The sequence below is a fragment of the Thalassophryne amazonica genome, chromosome 1 (genome assembly GCF_902500255.1).
Source record: "Thalassophryne amazonica chromosome 1, fThaAma1.1, whole genome shotgun sequence".
NCBI classification, from domain to species: Eukaryota; Metazoa; Chordata; class Actinopteri; order Batrachoidiformes; family Batrachoididae; genus Thalassophryne; species Thalassophryne amazonica.
Genome location: NC_047103.1, coordinates 128,265,000 through 128,286,721, shown reverse-complemented (window position 1 = coordinate 128,286,721; position 21,722 = coordinate 128,265,000). Strand labels below are relative to the sequence as shown.

Below are 21,722 nucleotides of genomic sequence, written 5' to 3'. Positions count from 1 at the left end.
TGAATCCCACCGTATAAGCATTCAAAGCTTTGGACATCTCAAGAAAACTCAAGAAAACATGCATTCATTAATTTTCTATACCCAGGTCATGGGGGCTGGAGCCTATCCCAGCAGTCATACGGTGTGAGGCAGGGCCACCTAGGCCTATGGCCAATTTTGACTCACAAATTCACCTAACCTGCACATTTTTATCAGTGGGAGGAAGCCAGAGTAGCCGGCAAACTCCACAAAGAAAGGCCCAGGTGGGAAGTGATCCCACGACCTTCTTTCTGTGAGGTAACTGTGCTAACCACAAAGCCACCCAAGCAATAAGCAATCGTAATATTTTTAAATACAGTTTAGGTATCCAAAGAACGTGTACAATGCCAAAAACTACATTTATTGGAAACAACTGCTGTTTTGAATTTACTTTAATAATATTTCATACTTTGGATATAAAAGTCCATGTCCTTTGTCTTGTTTTTATAAACTTATTTTTTTTATGCCTTGGTCTCCACCTTGGGGGTCACAGCCTTGACTTTGAACTTGTCCTTGGCCTTTACAGTTTAGGCCTCCAGTACTGATGTGAAGGTTTCCTTTAGTTACATATTTTTCAATTAAGGTCCATTTTATCATAACTTCATAGAAATCTGTCCTCCACATCCTCTTACTGTGTACAAAAACAAGGACATGGAAGAGAATTCACGAAGGGCTAATAGGATCTTAAAACAAACAACAAAATTCTTTAAAATCTGACATCTTTATGCAGATTAAAATTGAGTAATATCTGTTCCAGACCAAATCGCATAATTTGGCATGTTTCATTAAAAGCACTTCATCCACAAATCACAATGTACTATATCCAAATCTGCCCCAAATCTAGTGTCTTCTACTTAATTTAGCATGTTTTGAACCCATGTAGTGTGTTATTTTCAGTCAACAAACATCTCATATCAACGAAACAATGTCCCTGACAAACAGTAGTGCTCTCCGCATCTGTTATGATGACCTCTAAACAGTGCTATAACAAAAAAACTAGACCAAACAACAGAGGCAAGTCAACATAATAGCGTGCTTTATTGATATACAGTAAAGCATTTTATAATACAGTAGTAAGGCATATATTTGGTGGATTCTGAAATGTTGTGGATTTTTGATGGATTATTTGGGGAAAAAAAGATGTGAGAATGAAACATAAAAGTGAGAAAAAAATTTGGTGTGTGGATTGAAACTCTTGAATCCTGTTTCATGAATATGATGATGGGAGTGGGAGTGTGGGGTGTATAACGAATACACGTTAAAGTACGAGGGATTTCATTTAGTCACACGTGCTAATGTCACAAACACCTCAAAACAGATCAGAACCAAAACAAGAAACAAAAAATAATCCACACATGAAATGTAACACCATGCTAGTATGAATGTGGCTTCCACACGCAGGAAACAAATACTTCCAGGGCTTGACTGCAGCGACTTAGTTTAAAATGATTAAAATCAAATGTGACACGGGTCCAAGCATTCGGACATGAGACTCGTACAGTATAATTGAGCAGTAATCGATCTGTAAGAGAGCTGCAGGATGCAGGATGCGGCGGAGATAACGCCTACGACATGGACTTAGTGGAGAGGTAGAGCTTGTGTTAGAACTCTAATAATTGTCTGGAAGCAGATCAAAATCAAAAACTCTAAATAATCTCAAATTAGCGTCTTATAAACACTACAGTGCTCAAGTTAAAATCAAAACCACATTCCTCAGAATTGTCTTACAGTACTAAAACAAAAACAAACAAACAAACAAACAGGAGAATGTAACAGGTTGGGTTAGGGCAGGGCGGGAGGGGTGGTGGTGGTGGGGGCACACTATCAATGCTATATTTTTTTAATTTGTGTTTTGCATCACACTAACCTCCAATAAATTTGAGGCCTGATGCAGAACGGAAGATGACTAAGTTAATGAGTTAAATCATGAATCATGGCAGCTTGAGTCCAAAAATGTTCTGTTAGCCTTAAAAATACTTAACAGGTGAACTGTCCTTATCGCATCGCCTCCTTCTGCCATTTTCAGCCACAAAGCTAACAATCACAGAAGATGGTCAGATGGTTGATGGGTTTAGAAACCACCTCCTGACATCATGGCTGTAAGGAGACTATGCCTCAGGTCCACATGTTCTCGTTAGTTTCCAGTTAGATTCCAGATATAAATCAGGAAGCAAATGGCATCTGAAGCCACACAAAAGGGGTGGCGAGCCTGCCATTGGTCACACATATTCATTGGATGGAAAATTTTGCTGCCTGTTTGCTGCTCTGAGCTTTAGGATAACAGATCAGGGACAGATCTGCATCACTGTTTGGTACAAGTCCAATGCTGTCAGCTTGCATCAGGGTTCCCGGGACACTGCATATGGCCCGGTTAAGTTGCCATGATCTTGCCGATGACCAGGTTGGGTTCCCGATGACTTTTATCAGCATCGAAATGTTTAACAGTCCAAAATTTTGTTCCCAATTGTCCTGCAAATCCTAATAGTCCAGATAGTGTCCAGGATAGCACTCCAGGATGACCATGTATGCTGGCAAATGTGTTTCAGCGGGGTTGGCGATTTTCCAGTGAGTTTGCCATTTCCATTTTTGTCTATTGGGCACCCAACTGCAACCTAACCAGAAGCTTGTGGACAGGGGGTTTTATACCTTCTTCTCCTGACTGTTTTACATATGTATGTATCAGATTTGACAAAATATCAAAATACTCTGACTGGAGCTTGTGCCAACGGAGACTCTGGTTCTCATTATTATCATTATTTTTTTCTGGTAAACTGTCATCCAAATGATGTCACATTCTGCCTAATAATTTTCCACCCCCATTGCTGAAATACCCTCGCTGACTTGTGCCAGTTCTCAATCAGCCCTTTCACACAGTCTGCTTTTTGCATTTGTGCGCACTGTGTTTCAAACAAACACGCTGTTAAACACTGTTGCCATGGAGAATTTAACAAAGGGGAAAACAAAAAGCAGGAATCAATCGTGGATGGAAGAAAGCATCAGTGGATGGATGAATGGATGGATGAGTAGATCATTTAAATGTAATGTGTGGTTTGTTGGCCGTAGCAAAACAAACTGTTATGTTGAAATTAGGCACCACGCGCACTCGCGCACACAGACACGCACACGCACACAACATACTGTAAAGATCCAGGATGCCTGCATTTCCTTGACAGTAGTGTACGCTGTTATAGAAAGACATTTTCCTCTTGGAAAGCACCCTTATGGTTACAATCATTCTTTTTCTGATACAAACGCTTCAGCCGCTTCCCGATTACAAAGAGATGGCAAATCATGTTGAACACACTCATCTGTGTCTCACTCCATTCTTATTTTATACAATTGCATAGACGTTTAAAAACCAGCCTCTGTTAATAATAAAACAACTTCAGGACGTTTTAAGAAACTACTGAAATCTACAAGTTATATATATTTATATTTATGTTTTGTTTTATACGTCCCTGCTGTAATGGCAATCCTTCACAAAAATAGACGTTATATATTCTCTTTGTAAACTGTGTTTCCAATCCAGTTGTTTTGACTACAAAAGCATGCGATAGGGAGGGAAGATAGGATAAGAGGTGGGACTTAGGGTATTTGGGGGGGGGGGGGGGGGTCAGAAGAGCAGGGCCTCGTGCTGTTCGGCGCTCCGCTCGTCTGTCATCACGCTAACCAGTGACTCCATGGCTCGGCCCAGATCGTCGGCCATGTGGAACAAGCTGCCAATACTGGGACCTAGAAAACAGCAAAGGAAGGAAGGAACAAAGGAAGGAAGGCTTTGAATAAAAAGCTGAAAAAAAAAATTAAATAAAATTCCAATGTCTCAGAACCCAAAAACATGTCTTCCTATTATAGTTCCAATTTAGCTAAAAACTTAGCTAATAGATGGCCAAAAATGTTCAAACTCAATTTTCGCATAATGCCCATATTCCATATCAAACAATGTGTGTTAACTCAATTGGAACATGTACTTTATTTCCCTATGAAGTTATTTAAAAATAACAATATGATAGATTAATTTCTGTTTTTAGTCACTGGGTGACATTATTTGTGGGTCAACAGTTTCCATACATCAAGAAGACTTCCTCTTCAAACAGAAAGAAAATTCCAGATAAGAATAACAATAAGATCAACTTGTTGTGTGTTGGGGGGGGGTTTGACTGGACAAGGTTGGGTTATTTTGTGTTTATTTTCCTTCCCAGGTGATTTGGGGCTGTTCTCTGAGGAAAATGTGCTGCAGAAGAGTCTCTCTCCTCTGTTACGATGATTGGCTGCACCTGTTGCATTCTCGTGCGGCTCTCTATTAGGACAATCCACGACACCTGTGATGTTCACGTGCAGATCTGAGGACTTCCAGCTGGTACCAATGTAGTGATGAAGAACTACATTTAAACCAGCAGTGAGTTGGATAAGATTGCCGGAGAATACGACCTTGTGACGACCGTGTGGGGACGCTGAAGGCCGTTTCAGAGTCTGACATCGCGCCTGTGAAGGAGGACGAGGGTGAGAGACAAACGTTGTCAGCACACGACAGAGGTGAATATTCTGAAAGGTTTATCCGTGAATGTAAATTGGCGTTTATACGCAGCTGTAAGTAATTACTGGTGGAAATTGTTTGGCGTGCTCCTCACAGCAGTGGCGTGCGGATTAATGATCCTCCACTAGCTGTGAGCAGCAGCCTCTTTGAACTAAGTTTTGAAACCAGACCTAAACATGTAGCTGATAAGTTTGCCTCTAAACAATATTTTGTAGTAATAAGTGTTGAATAATCTCATCTCTGTTCCTCCTTCGCAGAGTACAGTCTGGGAAAGTCACCTGGGGGGGGGGGGGGGGGGGGTTGGCGGAACTCCTGAGTCCTGAACGTTCGGACTCCGACTGTTGAGACGCTGAGAGAGCGCGCCGCCTTTTCACCTCACCAGAACTATAATTATTTAGTATTTCATGTATAGCACAAAGGGAGAAAAATAAATGTGTTTTCTTTTTGGAACTGCTTCTGATTATTTCATGCTGGGTTCAGTCAGATACTGGACCGCTCCTCAATCCGCGTCTTATCCATAACAGAATTCTCCGGCCAAACCAATATGGACCCAGCGGCAGCAGTTCCTTTTCAGGAGAAAGTCCAGCAGCACCTGGAGATGAAAACAAATGCCGTGGTTCAGGGATTGCTGAACCTCCGACAGGGGCGACGACGCGCAGCTGATTATTCTGTGGATTTTCGAATCTTTTCCGCTCAGTCTGGTTGGAACGCTGCTGCTTTGAGGGAGATGTTTGTAGACGGGTTGAATGATTCCCTGAAAGATGAGCTAGCCGTCCGTGACGAACCGAAGGATTTAGATGAGTTAATATCCTTGGTTATTTGTCTAGACGATCGGATTAAGGAGCGTGGACGAGAGAGAGGGCGAGTGTCTGAGCGGGGTGTTTTGTCTCGGGGTTTTCCCCGACATAAGTCCGGACCGCCTCTTCTTTGTTCCTCTGAGACTCCTCCGACGGGACCTCTAGCTCCTCTAGTGGACGAGCCAATGCAACTTGGAAGGGTCAGAACAGCCATATTGCCCCGGTCAAACGAGCATCAGGAGACAGCATCATAACATGGCTCCAGGTGTTTTATGGACATTTTTGTGGGATATAAATGGGAGTTTTTGTAAACCAGGTTTTGTGTATAGCACTTGAGGTAGTTCTGGTGGGGTGAACAGGCTGGCTGGTCGGAGTTCGTTTGGACTCAGGTAAGCGTGTGTTTTTTTTTTAATTGTTTATAGTTATTTAATTTTTGTTGGCGGAATGGGTCATTTTATTTTGTTGGTTTTTATTTCCCTGTCCCCTAACCCCAGCCTCACACACTTCTGGCCGTTCGTCTTTGGTGTTGTAGGGTGGTGCAGGTTGGTTGGTGGGCATTCCCATGAGGACCTCTGCACCTGGGTGGGGGGGTGGGGGTGGGGTGGGGGTGGGGTCCAGGGCTCTTTTCTTAGATTTAGTTGTTTCCCGGTTCCCCTCCAGCCTCAGCGTGCCTCTGACCGTTCGCCATTGGCATTGCTGAGGTGTCGGGCAGTGGGGATATACTCCAGTCGGAGCGGTGGGGCCGATCAGTGCCGTATGCCTTTTCCGCTGCCCACCCCTCCCGGTAGGCTGGAGTATAGTCGAGGGGTCGGCACCGGCCGTCTTGCCAGTTTTCCCCTGCCCTTGGGGGTGGAGCTGGGTTGCGTTTTTCCTATTGGCTTCTCCGGCTTAGTAGTCCTGTGCCGATTGCCACGACGTGTTTCCTGACGGACCTGGAGGGTCTTTCGGGGTGCTGGGGAGGTCATTGGGGCTTTCTGTGGTTTTGTTTGCTCCTGGGGTGGTTTTTGGAAATCCCTGGGGGTTTGGGGTTTTTGTTTCCTCCTGTTTCCCCCCGGGGTTTGATGGGACGGTCCTCTGGGGGGGAGGTTGACTGTGGGGCCGACCGGCCGTGTTGGGCTGGGGTGGGGTTCCTGGGTTGTGGGGGTGTCTCCTGGGGTTTGATGGGACGGTCCTCTGGAGGACGTTAAGGCTCCCGTGTATGCCTGGGGATTCCTGGATGGCTCCTGCCGTGGTCGTTGCTCCTGGGGTTGACGATGAGGTCCCCTGGGGGAAGTCGGGCTCCACATGTTAGGGGAGGGCGTTGTTTGTTTTTTCCTTTGACCTGTGTTCTAGTGTGTTGGGGGGTTTTTGTTGGGGTTTTTGGGTTTGTGTGTTTTTTGTTCCTCCCCAGGGTTTGATGGGACGGTCCTCTGGGGGGGGGGGGGGGGGGGGGGGTGTTGGCTTGGGTATTGTGTTTTTCTTTTGTGTTTACCCCGGTGTGCTTCCCTGGGGTATGTTTGTGGTACTCTCTGGGGGGAATGCTGGAGGCCTTTTTTTTGTGTTTTGTTTTTGTGTTTGGGGTTGTTTCGGGATGTTGTTTTTTTTTTTTTTGATGCCGGCCAGCCTTTCCATCGCATCTCCCGGCTCTGCTGCCTGCTGTGATCTCTGCCCTCCTCCTGCTTTGGCCTCTGATGTGTGGGGTTGTTTCTGGGTCTGGTTTGTGCGGTCGCCGGGAGGCTTCCCGTTGACGGGGGAGGGTACTGTTGTGTGTTGGGGGGGTTTGGCTGGACAAGGTTGGGTTGTTTTGTGTTTATTTTCCTTCCCAGGTGATTTGGGGCTGTTCTCTGAGGAAATGTGCTACAGAAGAGTCTCTCTCCTCTGTTACGATGATTGGCTGCACCTGTTGCATTCTCGTGCGGCTCTCGTTTACGACAATCCACGACACCTGTGATGTTCACGTGCAGATCTGAGGACTTCCAGCTGGTACCAATGTAGTGATGAAGAACTACATTTAAACCAGCAGTGAGTTGGATAAGATTGCCGGAGAATACGACCTTGTGACGACCGTGTGGGGACGCTAAGGGCCTTTTCAGAGTCTGACATCGCACCTATGAAGGAGGATGAGGGTGAGAGGCAAACGTTGTCAGCACACGACAGACGTGAATATTCTGAAAGGTTTATCCGTGAATGTAAATTGGCGTTTATACGCAGCTATAAGTAATTATTGTTGGAAACTGCTTGGTGTGCTCCTCACGGCAGTGGCGTGCGGATTAATGATCCTCCACTAGCTGTGAGCAGCAGCCTCTTTGAACTAAGTTTTGAAACCAGACCTAAACATGTAGCTGATAAGTTTGCCTCTAAACAATATTTCGTAGTAATAAGTGTTGAATAATCTCATCTCTGTTCCTCCTTTGCAGAGTACAGTCTGGGAAAGTCACCTGGGGGGGTGTTGGCGGAACTCCTGAGTCCTGAACGTTCGGACTCCGACTGTTGAGACGCTGAGAGAGCGCGCCGCCTTTTCACCTCACCAGAAGTATAATTATTTAGTATTTCATGTATTGCACAAAGGGAGAAAAATAAATGTGTTTTCTTTTTGGAACTGCTTCTGATTATTTCATGCTGGGTTCAGTCAGATACTGGACCGCTCCTCAATCCACGTCTTATCCATAACACAACTTTATTTATGCCAAAGGAAATTATTTTGCCAGAGTACTGAAACAGTGACAGTAAGGGCCCCTTCATGCACAACACAATGTTGGGCGAAAGACACAGAAACCAGAAGAAAACGAAGCTGACAAAAAACAAAATGGGGAACCACAAAACATTAGCCGGAGCAAAATTTTGGATCTCTGCAAGTCTAGTTTATTTTTAGAAGTCATCTCAAACGATTCATTGCACCATGAGAAACTATTAAACCCATACTACCAGGAAGAAAATTATTGGTCCTTACACTGATGATCAGCTGGAACCGTTTTTTCCTCACTTTTTTTCTGCTTGGTTATTTTTAGCAAGCACTGTGTTAATGTAGCCAAGACTGTTTTGCCACACTTGACCCTCACAAATATATGAACTCCTACTTGCTGTTTGAGACATGCCAACCAAGACTACAATGACCTATATTCTTATTCTCCTTTTGGCTGCTCCCGCGAGGGGACGCCACAGCAGATCAATCATTTCCATCTCAACCTGTCCTCTGTAACTTCCTCTGTTACACCAACCACCTGCATGTCCTCCCTGAACACATACATCCATACATTTCCTTTTTGGCCTCCCTCCTCTCCTCCTGTCTGGTGGGTCCATCCTCAGCATCCTTCTCCCTATGTACCCTGGGTACTTCCTCTGCACATGTCTAAACCATCTCAATCTCGCCTCTCTGACTGTCTCTAAACATTCCCAGCTGAGCTGTCCCTCTGATGTGTTCATTTGTAATCCTGTCCATCCTCTTCACTCCCAAAGAGAATCTCAACATCTTTAGCTCTGCCACCTCCAGCTCCGCCTCCTTTCTTTTTGTTAGTGCCACCATCTGTAAGCCGTACAACATAGCTGGTCTCACTACTGTCTTGTAAACTTTCCCCTTCACTGTTGTTGATGTTCTTCAGTCACAAATCACTCCTGCAACCTTTCTCTGCTCACTCCACCCTGCCTACATTCTGTTCTTCACCTCTCTACCCACTCTCTATCACGTTGGACAGTTGACCCCAAGTATTGAAACTCGTCCACTTTTACCACTTCTACTCCTTGTAACCACCTCATTCACACACATGTACTCAGTCTTGCTCCTACTGACTTTCATTCCCCTTCTCCCCAGAGCATATCTCCACATCTCCATGCTAGACTCATCCTGCTCTCTACTCTCACTACAGATCACAATGTCATCTGCAAACATCAAGTCCATGGAGACTCCTGTCTGATTCCATCTGTCAACCTGTCCATTACCACTGCAAACAAGAAAGGACTCAGAGCTGATCCTTGGTATAATCCCACTTCCACCTTGAATGAGTGTCATTTCTACTGCGCATTTCATCGCTGTCACACTATTCTTGTACATGTTCTGCACTACCCTCACATACTTCTCTGCCACTCCAGACATCCTCATACAACACCACAACTCTTCTCTTGGCACTCTGTCATAAGCTTTCTCTAAATCCACAAACACACAATGTAACTCCTCGCCTTCTCTATACTTCTTCATCAGTATTCTCAGAACAAAAAAGGTGTACAAGCAGCTTTGGAAATTAAAGCTACTAGAGTGCCTGCATACTGAGAGTAGTGGCATTCAATGTGCAAGGGCTGATTGGCACCATGTTGTTTCCACGCAAACGTGACTGATCTCATGGTACAACCCCAATTCCAATGAAGTTGGGACGTTGTGTAAAATGTAAATAAAAACAGAATACACTGATTTGCAAATCCTCTTCAACCTATATTCAATTGAATACACCACAAAGACAAGATATTTAATGTTCAAACTGATAAACTTTATTGTTTTTGTGTAAATATTTGCTCATTTTGAAATGATGTCTGCAACATGTTCCAAAAAAGCTGGGACAGTGGCATGTTCACCACTGTGTTACATCACCTTTCCTTCTAACAACACTCAATAAGTGTTTGGGAACTAAGGACACTAATTGTTGAAGCTTTGTAGGTGGAATTCTTTCCCATTCTTGCTTGATGTACGACTTCGGTTGTTCAACAGTCTGGGGTCTCCGTTGTCGTATTTTGCGCTTCATAATGCGCCACACATTTTCAATTGGTGACAGGTCTGGACTGCAAGCAAGCTAGGCTAGTACCTGCACTCTTTTACTACAAAGCCACGCTGTTGTAACACGTGCAGAATGTGGCTTGGCATTGTCTTGCTGAAATAAGCAGGGATGTCCTTGAAAAAGACGTTGCTTGGATGGCAGCATGTGTTGCTCCAAAACCTGGATGTACCTTTCAGCAGTGATGGTGCCATCACAGATGTGAAAGTTGCCCATGCCATGGGCACTAACACACCCCCATACCATCACAGATGCTGGCTTTTGAACTTTGCACTGGTAACAATCTCCATGGTCTTTCCCCTCTTTTGTCCGGAGGACATATCATCCATGGTTTCCAAGAACAATTTGAAATGTGGACTCATCAGACCACAGCACACTTTTCTACTTTGTGTCTGTTCATTTCAACTGAGCTCGGGCTCACAGAAGGTGGCGGCGTTTCTGGATGTTGTTGATGTATGGCTTTTGCTTTGCATGGTAGTAGAGTTTTAACTTGCACTGAATTGCGTTAACTGACAATGGTTTTCTAAAGTGTTCCTGAGCCCACGCAGTAAGATCCTTTACACAACGATGTCGGTTTTTAATGCAGTGCTGCCTGAGGGATCGAAGGTCACGGGCATTCAATGTTGATTTTCGGCCTTGCCACTTACGTGTAGAAAGTTCTCCAGATTCTCTGAATCTTCTGATTATATTATGGACCGTAGATGATGGAATCCCTAAATTCTTTGCAATTGAACACTGAGAAACATTGTTCTTAAACTGTTGGACTGTTTTTTCATGCAGTTGTTCACAAAGTGGTGATCCTCACCCCATCTTTGTTTGTGAACAGCTGAGCCTTTTGGGGATGCTCCTTTTATACCCAATCATGACACTCACCTGTTTCCAATTAGCCTGTTCACCTGTGGAATGTTCCAAACAGGTGTTCTTTGAGCATTCATCAACTTTCCCAGTCTTTTGTTGCCGCTGTCCAAAATTTTTTGAAATGTGTTGTAGGCATCCATTTCAAAATGAGCAAATATTTGCACAAAAACAACTACATTTATCAGTTTGAACATTAAATATCTTGTCTTTCTGGTGTATTCAATTGAATATAGGTTGAAGAGGATTTGCAAAATATTGTATTCTGTTCTTATTTACATTTTACACAATGTCCCAGTTTCATTGGAATTGGGGTTGTAAAACACACACACACACACACACACACACACACACACACACACACACACACACACACACACACACACACACACACACACACACACACACACACACACACACACACACACACACACACACACCTCAATGCAGTGGGTTGTTGGATGGATGGTTTTACTCCCCAAAAAGGTTAAAAATGACGGGATGTTGTGTGTATGGATACAATAATCAATTTGAAAACTGATATAAAATGTACAGATTTCCTGCAGATACAGAAAGAAGAAAAATATGGCAAAATAAAGCAATGTCCAGTACATGTCTCTCTCAGGCAAGTTCATGTTCAAGCTTATACACAGTGTGTAGATCCTACACTTCAGACTTTTAAATTATAATTATAGCTGTAAAATAAGGCATTAATTTGGGATATTAATTATAGGGCCAATAATGTCAACAAGATTGTTTGTTGATTAATATCATAAGTGCCAGGCCAGGCATTGATTTTTAAAAGCACAGATAAAAAAAAATACCAGGAGATATAATTATTCAGGAAATCAATAATGATTTCAGTGCATCAGCAGAAAGGTTAAAAATCTCCTTTCATTTTCTTCTGTTGCCGTGCTGCAGACTTAATTCAAACCTGCTAATTACTTTTCTTGTAGAAGAAACTTGCTTTAATAATGGTGATAGAAAGATCCAAAATGTTGTGTGGGCCACTGAAGAGGAGGTACTGCTGGCCCACCACCACCAGATGGCGCCCTGCTTGAAGTGCGGGCTTCAAGCACGAGAGGGTGTCGGAGCAACCGGGAGTGACAGCTGTCACTCATCATCAGCACCAGCTGTCACTCATCCACAGTTCATCACCACCACCATAAAGGCCGGACTACAACTCCACCTCCCCGCCGAGAAATCAGCCACTAGAGAGGTAATTTTCTCTGCTGAACTAAACCCTGACTTATAGTCTGAACTTATTTGCAGCTGTTTTCCTGTGGTGTTGCCTTATCTGAGGGATTGGCGTTTGGTGTGATCAGCGATGGCTTCGCTTCACACTCCAACCAGATAAGTGGTTAGACAGGAGCTGCACGAGTGTGTGATTGGAGGTGGAGGTGCTCCCTCCCAAAAGAACACAGACTGTGGGATTACTGAGTGTGCGAATTCACACTCATCAATACTGTTTCTGTTCTCTGCCAGCAGTACCAGGTCTGACAGCTGGAGACGGTGGCCACCTGGGGATCCAGGACTTGGCGGCTCCGGTGTTCTTCAGATCCGTTGGCGGTGAAGGCCATGTGGGATCCGGCTCGGTTCGGGACGGACGTCTCCTATCCTCAAGCCTGCCCACACGTCACGCTACATATAATTGTCTGTGGTACCAAAACTGTGTTTGTCTGTATTCCGTTGTGCACCTCACAACATTAATTTGTTACTGTTTGGCTTCTCCATTGTCCGTTCATTTAACGCCCCCTGTTGTGGGTCCATGTTCCTACACTTTCACAACAGGATTTCTCGGCCAGCGTCATGGATCCCGAGGGGCGTCAACCATCGCTTGAACAGCCAATGGAAGAGCGAGGTGCACAGGCGTCAGCAGGAGGCGTGTTAGGTGAGCTGCAGCAAATCTTAACCGCTTTCACTGCTCGGCTGGACTTAGTCACCAAGCAGAGTGTGATTCTCAATCGGAGGATGGAGGCTCTCACCGCCAAGGTGGAAGCGCATGCTCAGGGCGCTGCTGCAGCACCTCCCCCTGCTGACCGGAGGCCTGAAACAGACATTCCGCTGGTCGTTCAATGAACCCCCCCACTGTCCCCTGAAGCATACATAAGTCCTCCGGAGCCATACGGAGGTTGTGTCGAGACGTGCGCGGACTTCTTAATGCAGTGCTCGCTCGTCTTTTCACAGCGTCCCGTCATGTATGCGTCAGACGCTAGCCGGGTGGCTTACGTAATAAATCTGCTTCAAGGAGAGGCACGCGCCTGGGCTACGGCGCTCTGGGAGCAGAATTCACGGCTCCTAACAACGTATACTGGGTTTGTGAGGGAGTTCAAGCAGGTTTTTGATCACCCCCATAGAGGCAAATCTGCTTCGAACTTGCTGCTGTCAATCAGGCAGGGGTGTCGGAGCACAGATAAGTATGCAGTCAACTTCCGCACTGCGGCAGCGCGAGCCGGCTGGAATGCTGTTGCGCTCCGCGCCGCCTTTGTAAACGGACTGTCTCTGGTCCTTAAGGAGCACCTGGTGGCGAAGGACGAGCTGCGGGATTTAGACGGGCTTATCGACCTGGTTATACGGTTAGACAACCGATTAACAGAACACCGACGGGAGCGAGACGAAGGACGTGGTCAGGCACAAGCCGTCCCTCTTCCTCCCGGGTCCGAAAAGGAGCCGTCTTCCCCACGCTCCACAGCCAGGGCACTCCACGTGACGACAGCTCCCCCTGCTGACGTTGCTATGGAAACGAGCAGGGCCAAAAGGCGATCAGATCAGAGACAAAGGAGGCTGGTCCATGGGGAGTGTTTTCTCTGCAGCTCAACCGAGCACACACAGAAAAAATGCCCCAAACAGTCAATACAGCAGCACTCGTCCTTAGAGACTGGGCTAAGGGCGGGTCACAATACCCACGCGGGGAGACCCCGAAAATCTGCACGCATCCCAGTCACGATCCTGAGTGGGGATCTAACCCTTCACGCCCCAGCACTGGTGAACACGGGGTCGGAGGGGAATCTGCTGGACAGCAGATGGGCAAGGGAAGTCGGGCTCCCTCTAGTGGCTCTACCTTCACCTTTGAAGGTACGGGCACTAGATGGCACCCTTCTTCCACTAATCACACACCAGACACAGCCAGTGACATTGGTGGTGTCTGGTAATCACAGCGAGGAAATTGTGTTTTATGTAACACCTTCTACCTCCCATGTGATATTGAGTTATCCTTGGATGATAAAACACAATCCCCGGATTGATTGGCCGTCTGGGGTTGTGGCTCAGTGGAGCGAAACCTGCCACCGGGAATGTCTCGGATCCTTGGATCCGCCTGGTGTGACAGCTAGTGAGGAGGTTAAAGTCCCCCCAATCTGACGGCGGTGCCAAGTGAGTACCATGATCTTGCTGACGTTTTCAGCAAAGATCTGGCGCTCACCCTTCCCCCGCACCGTCCGTACGATTGTGCCACTGATTCGATCCCGGCCATTGAGTACCCGTCCAGCAGGCTGTACAACCTCTCACGTCCTGAGCGAGAATCAATGGAGACCTACATCCGGGACTCATTAGCTGCCGGGCTGATCCGGAATTCCACCTCCCCGATGGGTGCTGGTTTCTTTTTTGTGGGCAAGAAACTCATGGATGTGGGCATGGATGGCGGACTCCATCCATGCATTGATTACAGGGGGCTGAACGAAATCACGGTTCACAACCGATACCCTCTGCCCCTGTTAGATTCAGTGTTCACGCCCCTGCATGGAGCCCAAATATTCACAAAACTGGATCTTAGGAATGCGTACCACCTGGTTCGGATCCGGAAGGGAGACGAATGGAAGACGGCATTTAACACCCCGTTAGGTCACTTTGAGTACCTGGTCATGCCGTTCGGCCTCACTAACGCCCCTGCGACATTCCAAGCTTTGGTAAACGATGTCTTGCGGGACTTCCTGCATGGGTTTGTCTTCGTATATCTGGACGATATACTCATCTTTTCCCCGGATCCTGAGACTCATGTTACGCATGTACGTCAGGTCCTGCAGCGGTTGTTGGAGAACCGGCTGTTTGTGAAGGGCGAGAAGTGCGAGTTCCACCGTACTTCTTTGTCCTTCCTGGGGTTCATAATCTCCTCCAACTCCGTCGCCCCTGATCCGGCCAAGGTAGCGGCGGTGAGAGATTGGCCCCAACCAACAAACCGTAGGAAACTACAACAGTTCCTCGGTTTTGCTAATTTTTACCGGAGGTTCATCAAGGGCTATAGTCAGGTGGTTAGTCCCCTGACAGCCCTGACCTCCACAAAAGTCCCCTTCACCTGGTCGGATCAGTGCGAAGCCACGTTTAGGGAGTTGAAACGCCGGTTCTCGACTGCACCAGTTCTGGTGCAGCCCGATCCAAGTCGCCAGTTTATAGTCGAAGTGGACGCCTCTGACTCAGGGATAGGAGCCGTGCTGTCCCAGAGCAGGGAGTCCGACAAGGTTCTCCACCCATGTGCCTATTTTTCCCGCAGGTTGACCCCGGCTGAAAGGAATTATGACGTCGGCAATCGGGAACTTCTTGTGGTGAAGGAGGCTCTGGAGGAGTGGAGACACCTGATGGAGGGAGCTTCGGTACCGTTCACGGTTTTCACTGACCATCGGAACCTGGAGTACATTCGGACCGCCAAACGTCTGAACCCCAGGCAAGCCCGCTGGTCACTGTTCTTCGGGCGTTTTGACTTTCGGATCACATACCGCCCCGGGACGAAGAACCAACGATCTGACGCCCTGTCCCGGGTGCACGAAGAGGAGGTCAGGACCGAGCTGTCAGACCCAACCAAAACCATCATCCCCGAGTCCACTGTCGTGGCCACCCTCACCTGGGACGTGGAGAAGACCGTCCGGGAGGCCCTGACATGGAACCCGGACCCGGGGACCGGTCCAAAGAACAGACTATACATCCCACCAGAAGCAAGAGATGCCGTCCTGGACCTCTGTCATGGTTCCAAGCTCTCCTGCCACCCGGGGTGCGAAGAACCGTGGCAGTTGTCCAGCAGCGCTTCTGGTGGGCGTCTCTGGAAGCCGACGTCCGGGAGTACGTCCAGGCCTGCACCACCTGCGCCAGGGGCAAAGCGGACCATCAAAAGACCCAGGGTCTCCTCCAGCCTTTGCCCGTGCCTCATCGCCCCTGGTCTCACATCGGCCTGGACTTCGTCACGGGCCTCCCGCCGTCCCAGGGCAAGACCACCATCCTCACAATAGTGGACCGGTTCTCCAAGGCGGCCCACTTCGTGGCCCTCCCGATCCCGGTCTGCAGCCCAGGAGACTGCAGACCTCCTGGTCCACCATGTCATGCGTCTGCATGGGATTCCATCGGACATTGTCTCGGATCGTGGTCCTCAGTTCTCCTCCCAGGTTTGGAGGAGCTTCTGCAGGGAACTGGGGGCCACCGTAAGTCTCTCGTCCGGGTACCATCCCCAGACGAACGGGCAGGCAGAGCGGACGAAACAGGAACTGGAGCAGGCCCTCCGCTGCGTGACCTCCGCGCACCCGACGGCCTGGAGTGACCATCTGGCCTGGATCGAGTACGCTCATAATAGCCAGGTATCATCGGCTACCGGCCTCTCCCCGTTTGAGGTGTGTTTGGGGTACCAGCCCCCATTGTTCCCGCTAGTGGAGGGAGAGGTCGGGGTGCCCTCGGTCCAGGCCCATCTGAGGAGGTGCCGTCGGTTGTGGCGTACCGCCCACTCTGCCCTGCTCAAGGCCCGGACGAGGGCTAAGGCCCATGCAGACCGCCGGCGTGCCCCGGCCCCTACGTATCAGCCCGGGCAGGCGGTTTGGCTATCCAAGAAGGGCATTCCACTACAGGTAGAATCCCAAAAACTAAAGGACAGTTTCATCGGACCATTTTCCATACTTAAAGTCCTCAGTCCGGCCGCAGTGAAGCTGAAGCTACCAGCTTCACTGCGGATTCATCCAGTGTTCCATGTTTCACGAATCAAACCCTACCACACATCAACTCTCTGCACCCCCGGACCGGCGCTGCCTCCTGCCCGGATCATAGATGGAGAGCCTACCTGGACCGTGTGCAGGCTCCTGGACGTCCGTCGAAAGGGCTGGGGGTTTCAGTATCTGGTGGACTGGGAGGGTTATGGACCCGAAGAGCGCTCCTGGTTGAAGAGGAGCTTCATCCTGGACCCGGGCCTCCTGGCCGACTTCTACACCCGTCACACGGACAAGCCTGGTCGGGCGCCAGGAGGCGCCCGTTGAGGGGGGGTCCTGTTGTGTGGGCCGCTGAAGAGGAGATACTGCTGGCCCACCACCACCAGAATTCGCCCTGCTTGCTTAATTTCATACAACTTGGTAAGGTTGTTGGTGATTTGAATTCCCAAGTATTTGATTGACTTTTTATTCCACTTGAATTTATATTGCTGTTTCATAGATGGAGAGGGGCTATAATTAATGGGGAGCACTTGAGTTTTATCAATATTCAACTTAGAACCTGAGAGGTGACCATAATAGCTTAATAAATCCATTATCTTAAGTAAACATTTGTCTGGTTGTTTTAAATATATTAACACATCATCTGCAAACAATCCAATTTTGTTTTCTATATCTCTAATTTTTATTCCTTCTATTTCTTGCTCTTGTGTAATTGCCTGAGCCAAGGGCTCAATATAAATTGCAAACAGGGTTGGAGACAGGCAGCAACCCTGCCTCGCTGATCTTTCTAATCTAATCCAATTTGTGAGGCTACCATTTATCTTAATTCTTGCTTTTGGGTTTTGATATAATGTTTTAACACAATTGATTGCTTGTGAGTTAAGCCCAAACCTTTCTAAACAGAGATAGAGGAATCGCCAACTAACAGAATCGAAGGCCTTTTCCGCATCCAAACTTAAAAGGACAGCACTTTCGTTTGTTTTTTGTATTTCTTCTATTATATGTAGTGTCCTTCTGACACTGTCTTGAGTTTGGCGCCCTCTAATGAAGCCTGATTGATCTTCATCTATAATTTCTGAAATGAATGATTGGAATCTATTTGAGATTACTGATGTGTATATCTTATAATCACAGTTCAAAATTGATATTGGTCTAAAACTTTCGCAATGCTCCCTGTCTTTACCCTGATTATGAATGACAGTAATTACAGCCTCTCTCCATGATGGTGGCAGTGTACCATTCTTCAGAGTTTGATTAAAGGATGCAAGTAACATTGGATATAGCTCTTTCTTAAAAATCCTATACCATTCAATAGGATATCCATCTGTTCCTGGAGTTTTGTTTGAGTTCATTCTTTTTATTGAATATTCTAGTTCTTTCTCTGTAATCTGTGCACATAATATTGAGTTTTGTGTTGTATGGCTGGGGGGGCCTGGCTGCCTTTTTGTTTCTGTCTTTTGTCCTGTCTTTTGTTTTTCCTTCCAGGTGGCTTGCATTTGGGACTGAGTGGCTGTGTAGCTGAGTTTATCAGGACCTCACCCTGATCACCTGAGGCTGATCACCTGCGGCTCGTCAGGACTCACAGCTGTGGTGCATCTACATGGATTGGAACATGGTGGCATTTAAGACTGGAGTACACAGTGTGTATTTGCCAGAGACTCGACCTTGTGACCAGACGGGTGAGATCGTCGTCTCGGGAGCCATCTCATCATCAGTGGATGCAGAGAACGTCCAGGTTTGATGCATGGTCTGTGAATTGATGCATGGTCTGTGAAAGAGGAGGGGGTGAGGTCTCACGCTCGTCAGCACACTTCCTGAGGTACGTTAGATTTTGTGACTAACATTTATACAGTCAGTAAATGTGGTGTCCCTCACACCTTATTATATTGAGCTGTATGTTGGTCGTGTAATCAGCTTCCTCTGCAGTGGAGTTTAGTGAACTGGATGTTCCATGCCTGCAGGGTGGGAAGCTGATTAGTAATTAAACCAGGAAGTGTTTGCTGTTTGTGCACCTTTGAGCGTTCTCTCTGTGTGTTGAGTGTGGACTCACATAATGATTCCTTCTTTCACAGACTCGGTTTGTCGCGGCCACCTGGGGGGTGTCGGCGGGGTCCTTGGGTCCGGGTTGGTTCTGGCTCTGGACCATTGGCGCTGCTGGGAGCGCACCGCAAAACCACCACGCCAGACCGCGCACTTTAATATTTTTTCACAGCACTGTTATGTTCATTAAACTCTGTTATCCTTTGTACCGTGCTCTGCTTATTTTATACTGGGTCCTTCAAACGCTGGTCGGTTCTCCGGGCTGCGTCCGACATATAACAGTAGTCTCTGGCCAAACATCACGGACCCAGCGGTAGCAGAGACGGTAACGCGCCGGGAAGGCGGCAGCAGACGTTCAGTAGTTATCCGGATCAGTTGCGGGTGCTCTCCGCCCGGATGGTGCGTGTTTGAGAACCCATTATCGAATACTGATTTGAGCTCTCTTGCAGCCATGTTCCTGTGTTGTGCCTTATCCGAGGGTCGTGGTGGAGTGTGACTGGCGACGGCTTCGCGTCACGCTCCGACCGGATGAGAGGTTTAAACTGGAGCTGCAAGAGTGTGTCTGTAATGGGTGCACGCGCACGGCGGAGCTCTGTGGCACGGGTCGCTGTGCTTCCCGTGTTACAGTTGTAGCCCCGTTTCCCCGGATGAAGATAACTACTGTGTCTGTTGTGTCAGCTCCCGTGTTATTTAGTTAAATCACATTGTTTGGTTGTGTGTTACACACAGCTGCGCACAGAAGAGCAGCTTGAGTTTGTTTTCTCAGTTACCAAAGGGGTTTTTTCATTTTTAGCACTCTGGCTCCCTCTGTTGGTGACTGAGTCACATTACCGTTAAGCTCTTAAGTTGGAACAGGTGTGTTCCATTTGTTTGAGCTTAACGGTATACATCACTTATTAGTTTTTTGAGTTGGTTTTTGTGTGGGATTTTATTTGTACACTATTTAGTGTCTGGGGTCGTGACCCTGCAGTTCTGTTTGGAGCAGAAAAGGACCCAAACAACTGTATGTTAGTCTGTTAGTCTTTCTTTTAACATTTTGTTCTTCTCCTATATTTGGAAGGTCTAATGTATTTAAAAATGTTTTAATTGTTTCATCTTCTGCTGATTCAGGTTGAGCGTACAGGTTTGAATAATAGTCTTCAAATGCCTTTTCAATTTCCTCTGGTTTATACATTAATGTTTTGTATACAGGGTCTCTGATTTTATTTATAGTATTTAGTTGTTGTTTGTTTATTAATCGCCTGGCAAGAGATTTAGTTAATTTAGGGCCTCCTTCATAGTATGTTTGCTTTAAAAATCTAATTTTCTTTTCTACTTCTTCTGATAATATTTTATCTATTTTCATCCTTGCTTCTTTAACCTTTTTCAGGGACTCCAGATCCTTGTTTTTCTTATGTAATTGTTCTGATATTTCCAATTCTTCTGTAACCATCTGGAATTCCTGAATTCTTTTTTTTTTTTTTTTGTATGAGGAGTAAGAAATTAGTTTGCCTCTTATTACTGCCTTCATAGCATCCCACACCATTGTGGGATCTGTCTCTCCATTATCATTTTATTTTTGATAGGCATTTATTTGATTTTTTATATCCTGCACTAATTGCTGGTTGTTTAGCAAACCAATATTTAACCTCCAGTGTGTAACCTTAGGTTTCCTATTGAGATCCAGTGTTAATTTCAAGGAACAGTGATCTGATAGATCAGCTGTCCCTATCTGACATTCTACAATCCGAAACCGATCTTCTATGTTCATAAAAAAGTAATCTATTCTTGTGTGAGCTGAGTGTGGAGCAGAATAAAATGTATAATCCCTCTCTAAAGGGTGACATTCTCTCCAAACATCCATCACTCCCAATTCAGTTAGTGTTACATTAATGTATCTAGACAAATGTGTTTTACTTTTCTTTTTAGTACTATTATAGTCGAGAAAAGGATTTAGGACTACAGATTAGAATTCCTTCCGTTTCTTGTGTAATATTATCAAAGACAGATTTATAAAAAGATTTATCAGATTCTGGTGGGGCATAAATATTTAATAATGTGACCATTTGATCTTCTAATTTTCCCCTGATCAGAATGTATCTTCCATCTTTATCTTTAATTTCCTTTAAACCCTCAAATTTTACATGATTAGAAATTAGGCTCGCTACCCCTCTTTTTCTTCCTCCTTTAAATGAACTATAGAATGTATTTTTAAAACCCATATTTTGTAATTTTTGGTGCTCCTTGTCTGTCAAGTGAGTTTCCTGTAAGTAAATTATCTCAGCTTTTTCTTTTTTAAGCTTTGTAAGAACCTTGCCCCTTTTTATTGGATTATTTAAACCGTTCACATTTAGTGACATGAACCTTATAGTATCAAGATGCATTATAACTAAGATAATAACTCTGAAGACAGTCTGACCATAACAACACAATTAACTCTAGAACTGTAGAACACTTAATGAAAAAATGAAAAGGATCTATCCGATATCCTGTGGAACCACTAATTGGTCCCAAAGTCCCGTTGGTAGGAGAGGGGTAAAGCCTCCTGAAAAAGAAGGGCCCCTCAGTAGATGTAGGTGTTGAGTCGAAGAGTCCTCCTTCCAATCTACCCAAGTCCAACATAACTTGTATTTTGCTTCTTGCCAGATCTTTATCTCCCCACCCCCCCCCCTTTTTTCCCCTCCCCGGGAGGCAGATTATCGGGTTTTCACTCACTAGCTTCTTTTTTCCGATAAATTAAATAAATAAGAGGGGTGTTAATATGAAGAAATGTAAAATAATTCGAATTTCAATATATATTATCTAAATGTCTCTATGCAAATTTGTTTTTCACCCCTTTGCTCACTTAGTGAGTGAGAAAGTA

The 21,722-nt window shown here is 46.2% G+C and overlaps 1 protein-coding gene across 4 annotated transcripts in view; it reads right to left on the bottom strand.

The window, feature by feature from the left end:
- Positions 1–1,032: 1,032 nt before the first annotated feature.
- Positions 1,033–21,722, bottom strand: part of dmd (dystrophin) — a 1,392,820-nt gene continuing 1,372,130 nt past the window's right edge. For all 4 annotated transcript variants that reach the window (XM_034174291.1, XM_034174277.1, XM_034174259.1 and 1 more), the window contains one exon: positions 1,033–3,750. In XM_034174291.1, the coding sequence (XP_034030182.1) occupies positions 3,632–3,750 (119 nt within the window). In that variant the 3' untranslated portion in view covers positions 1,033–3,631. The remainder of the gene's footprint in view (positions 3,751–21,722) is intronic.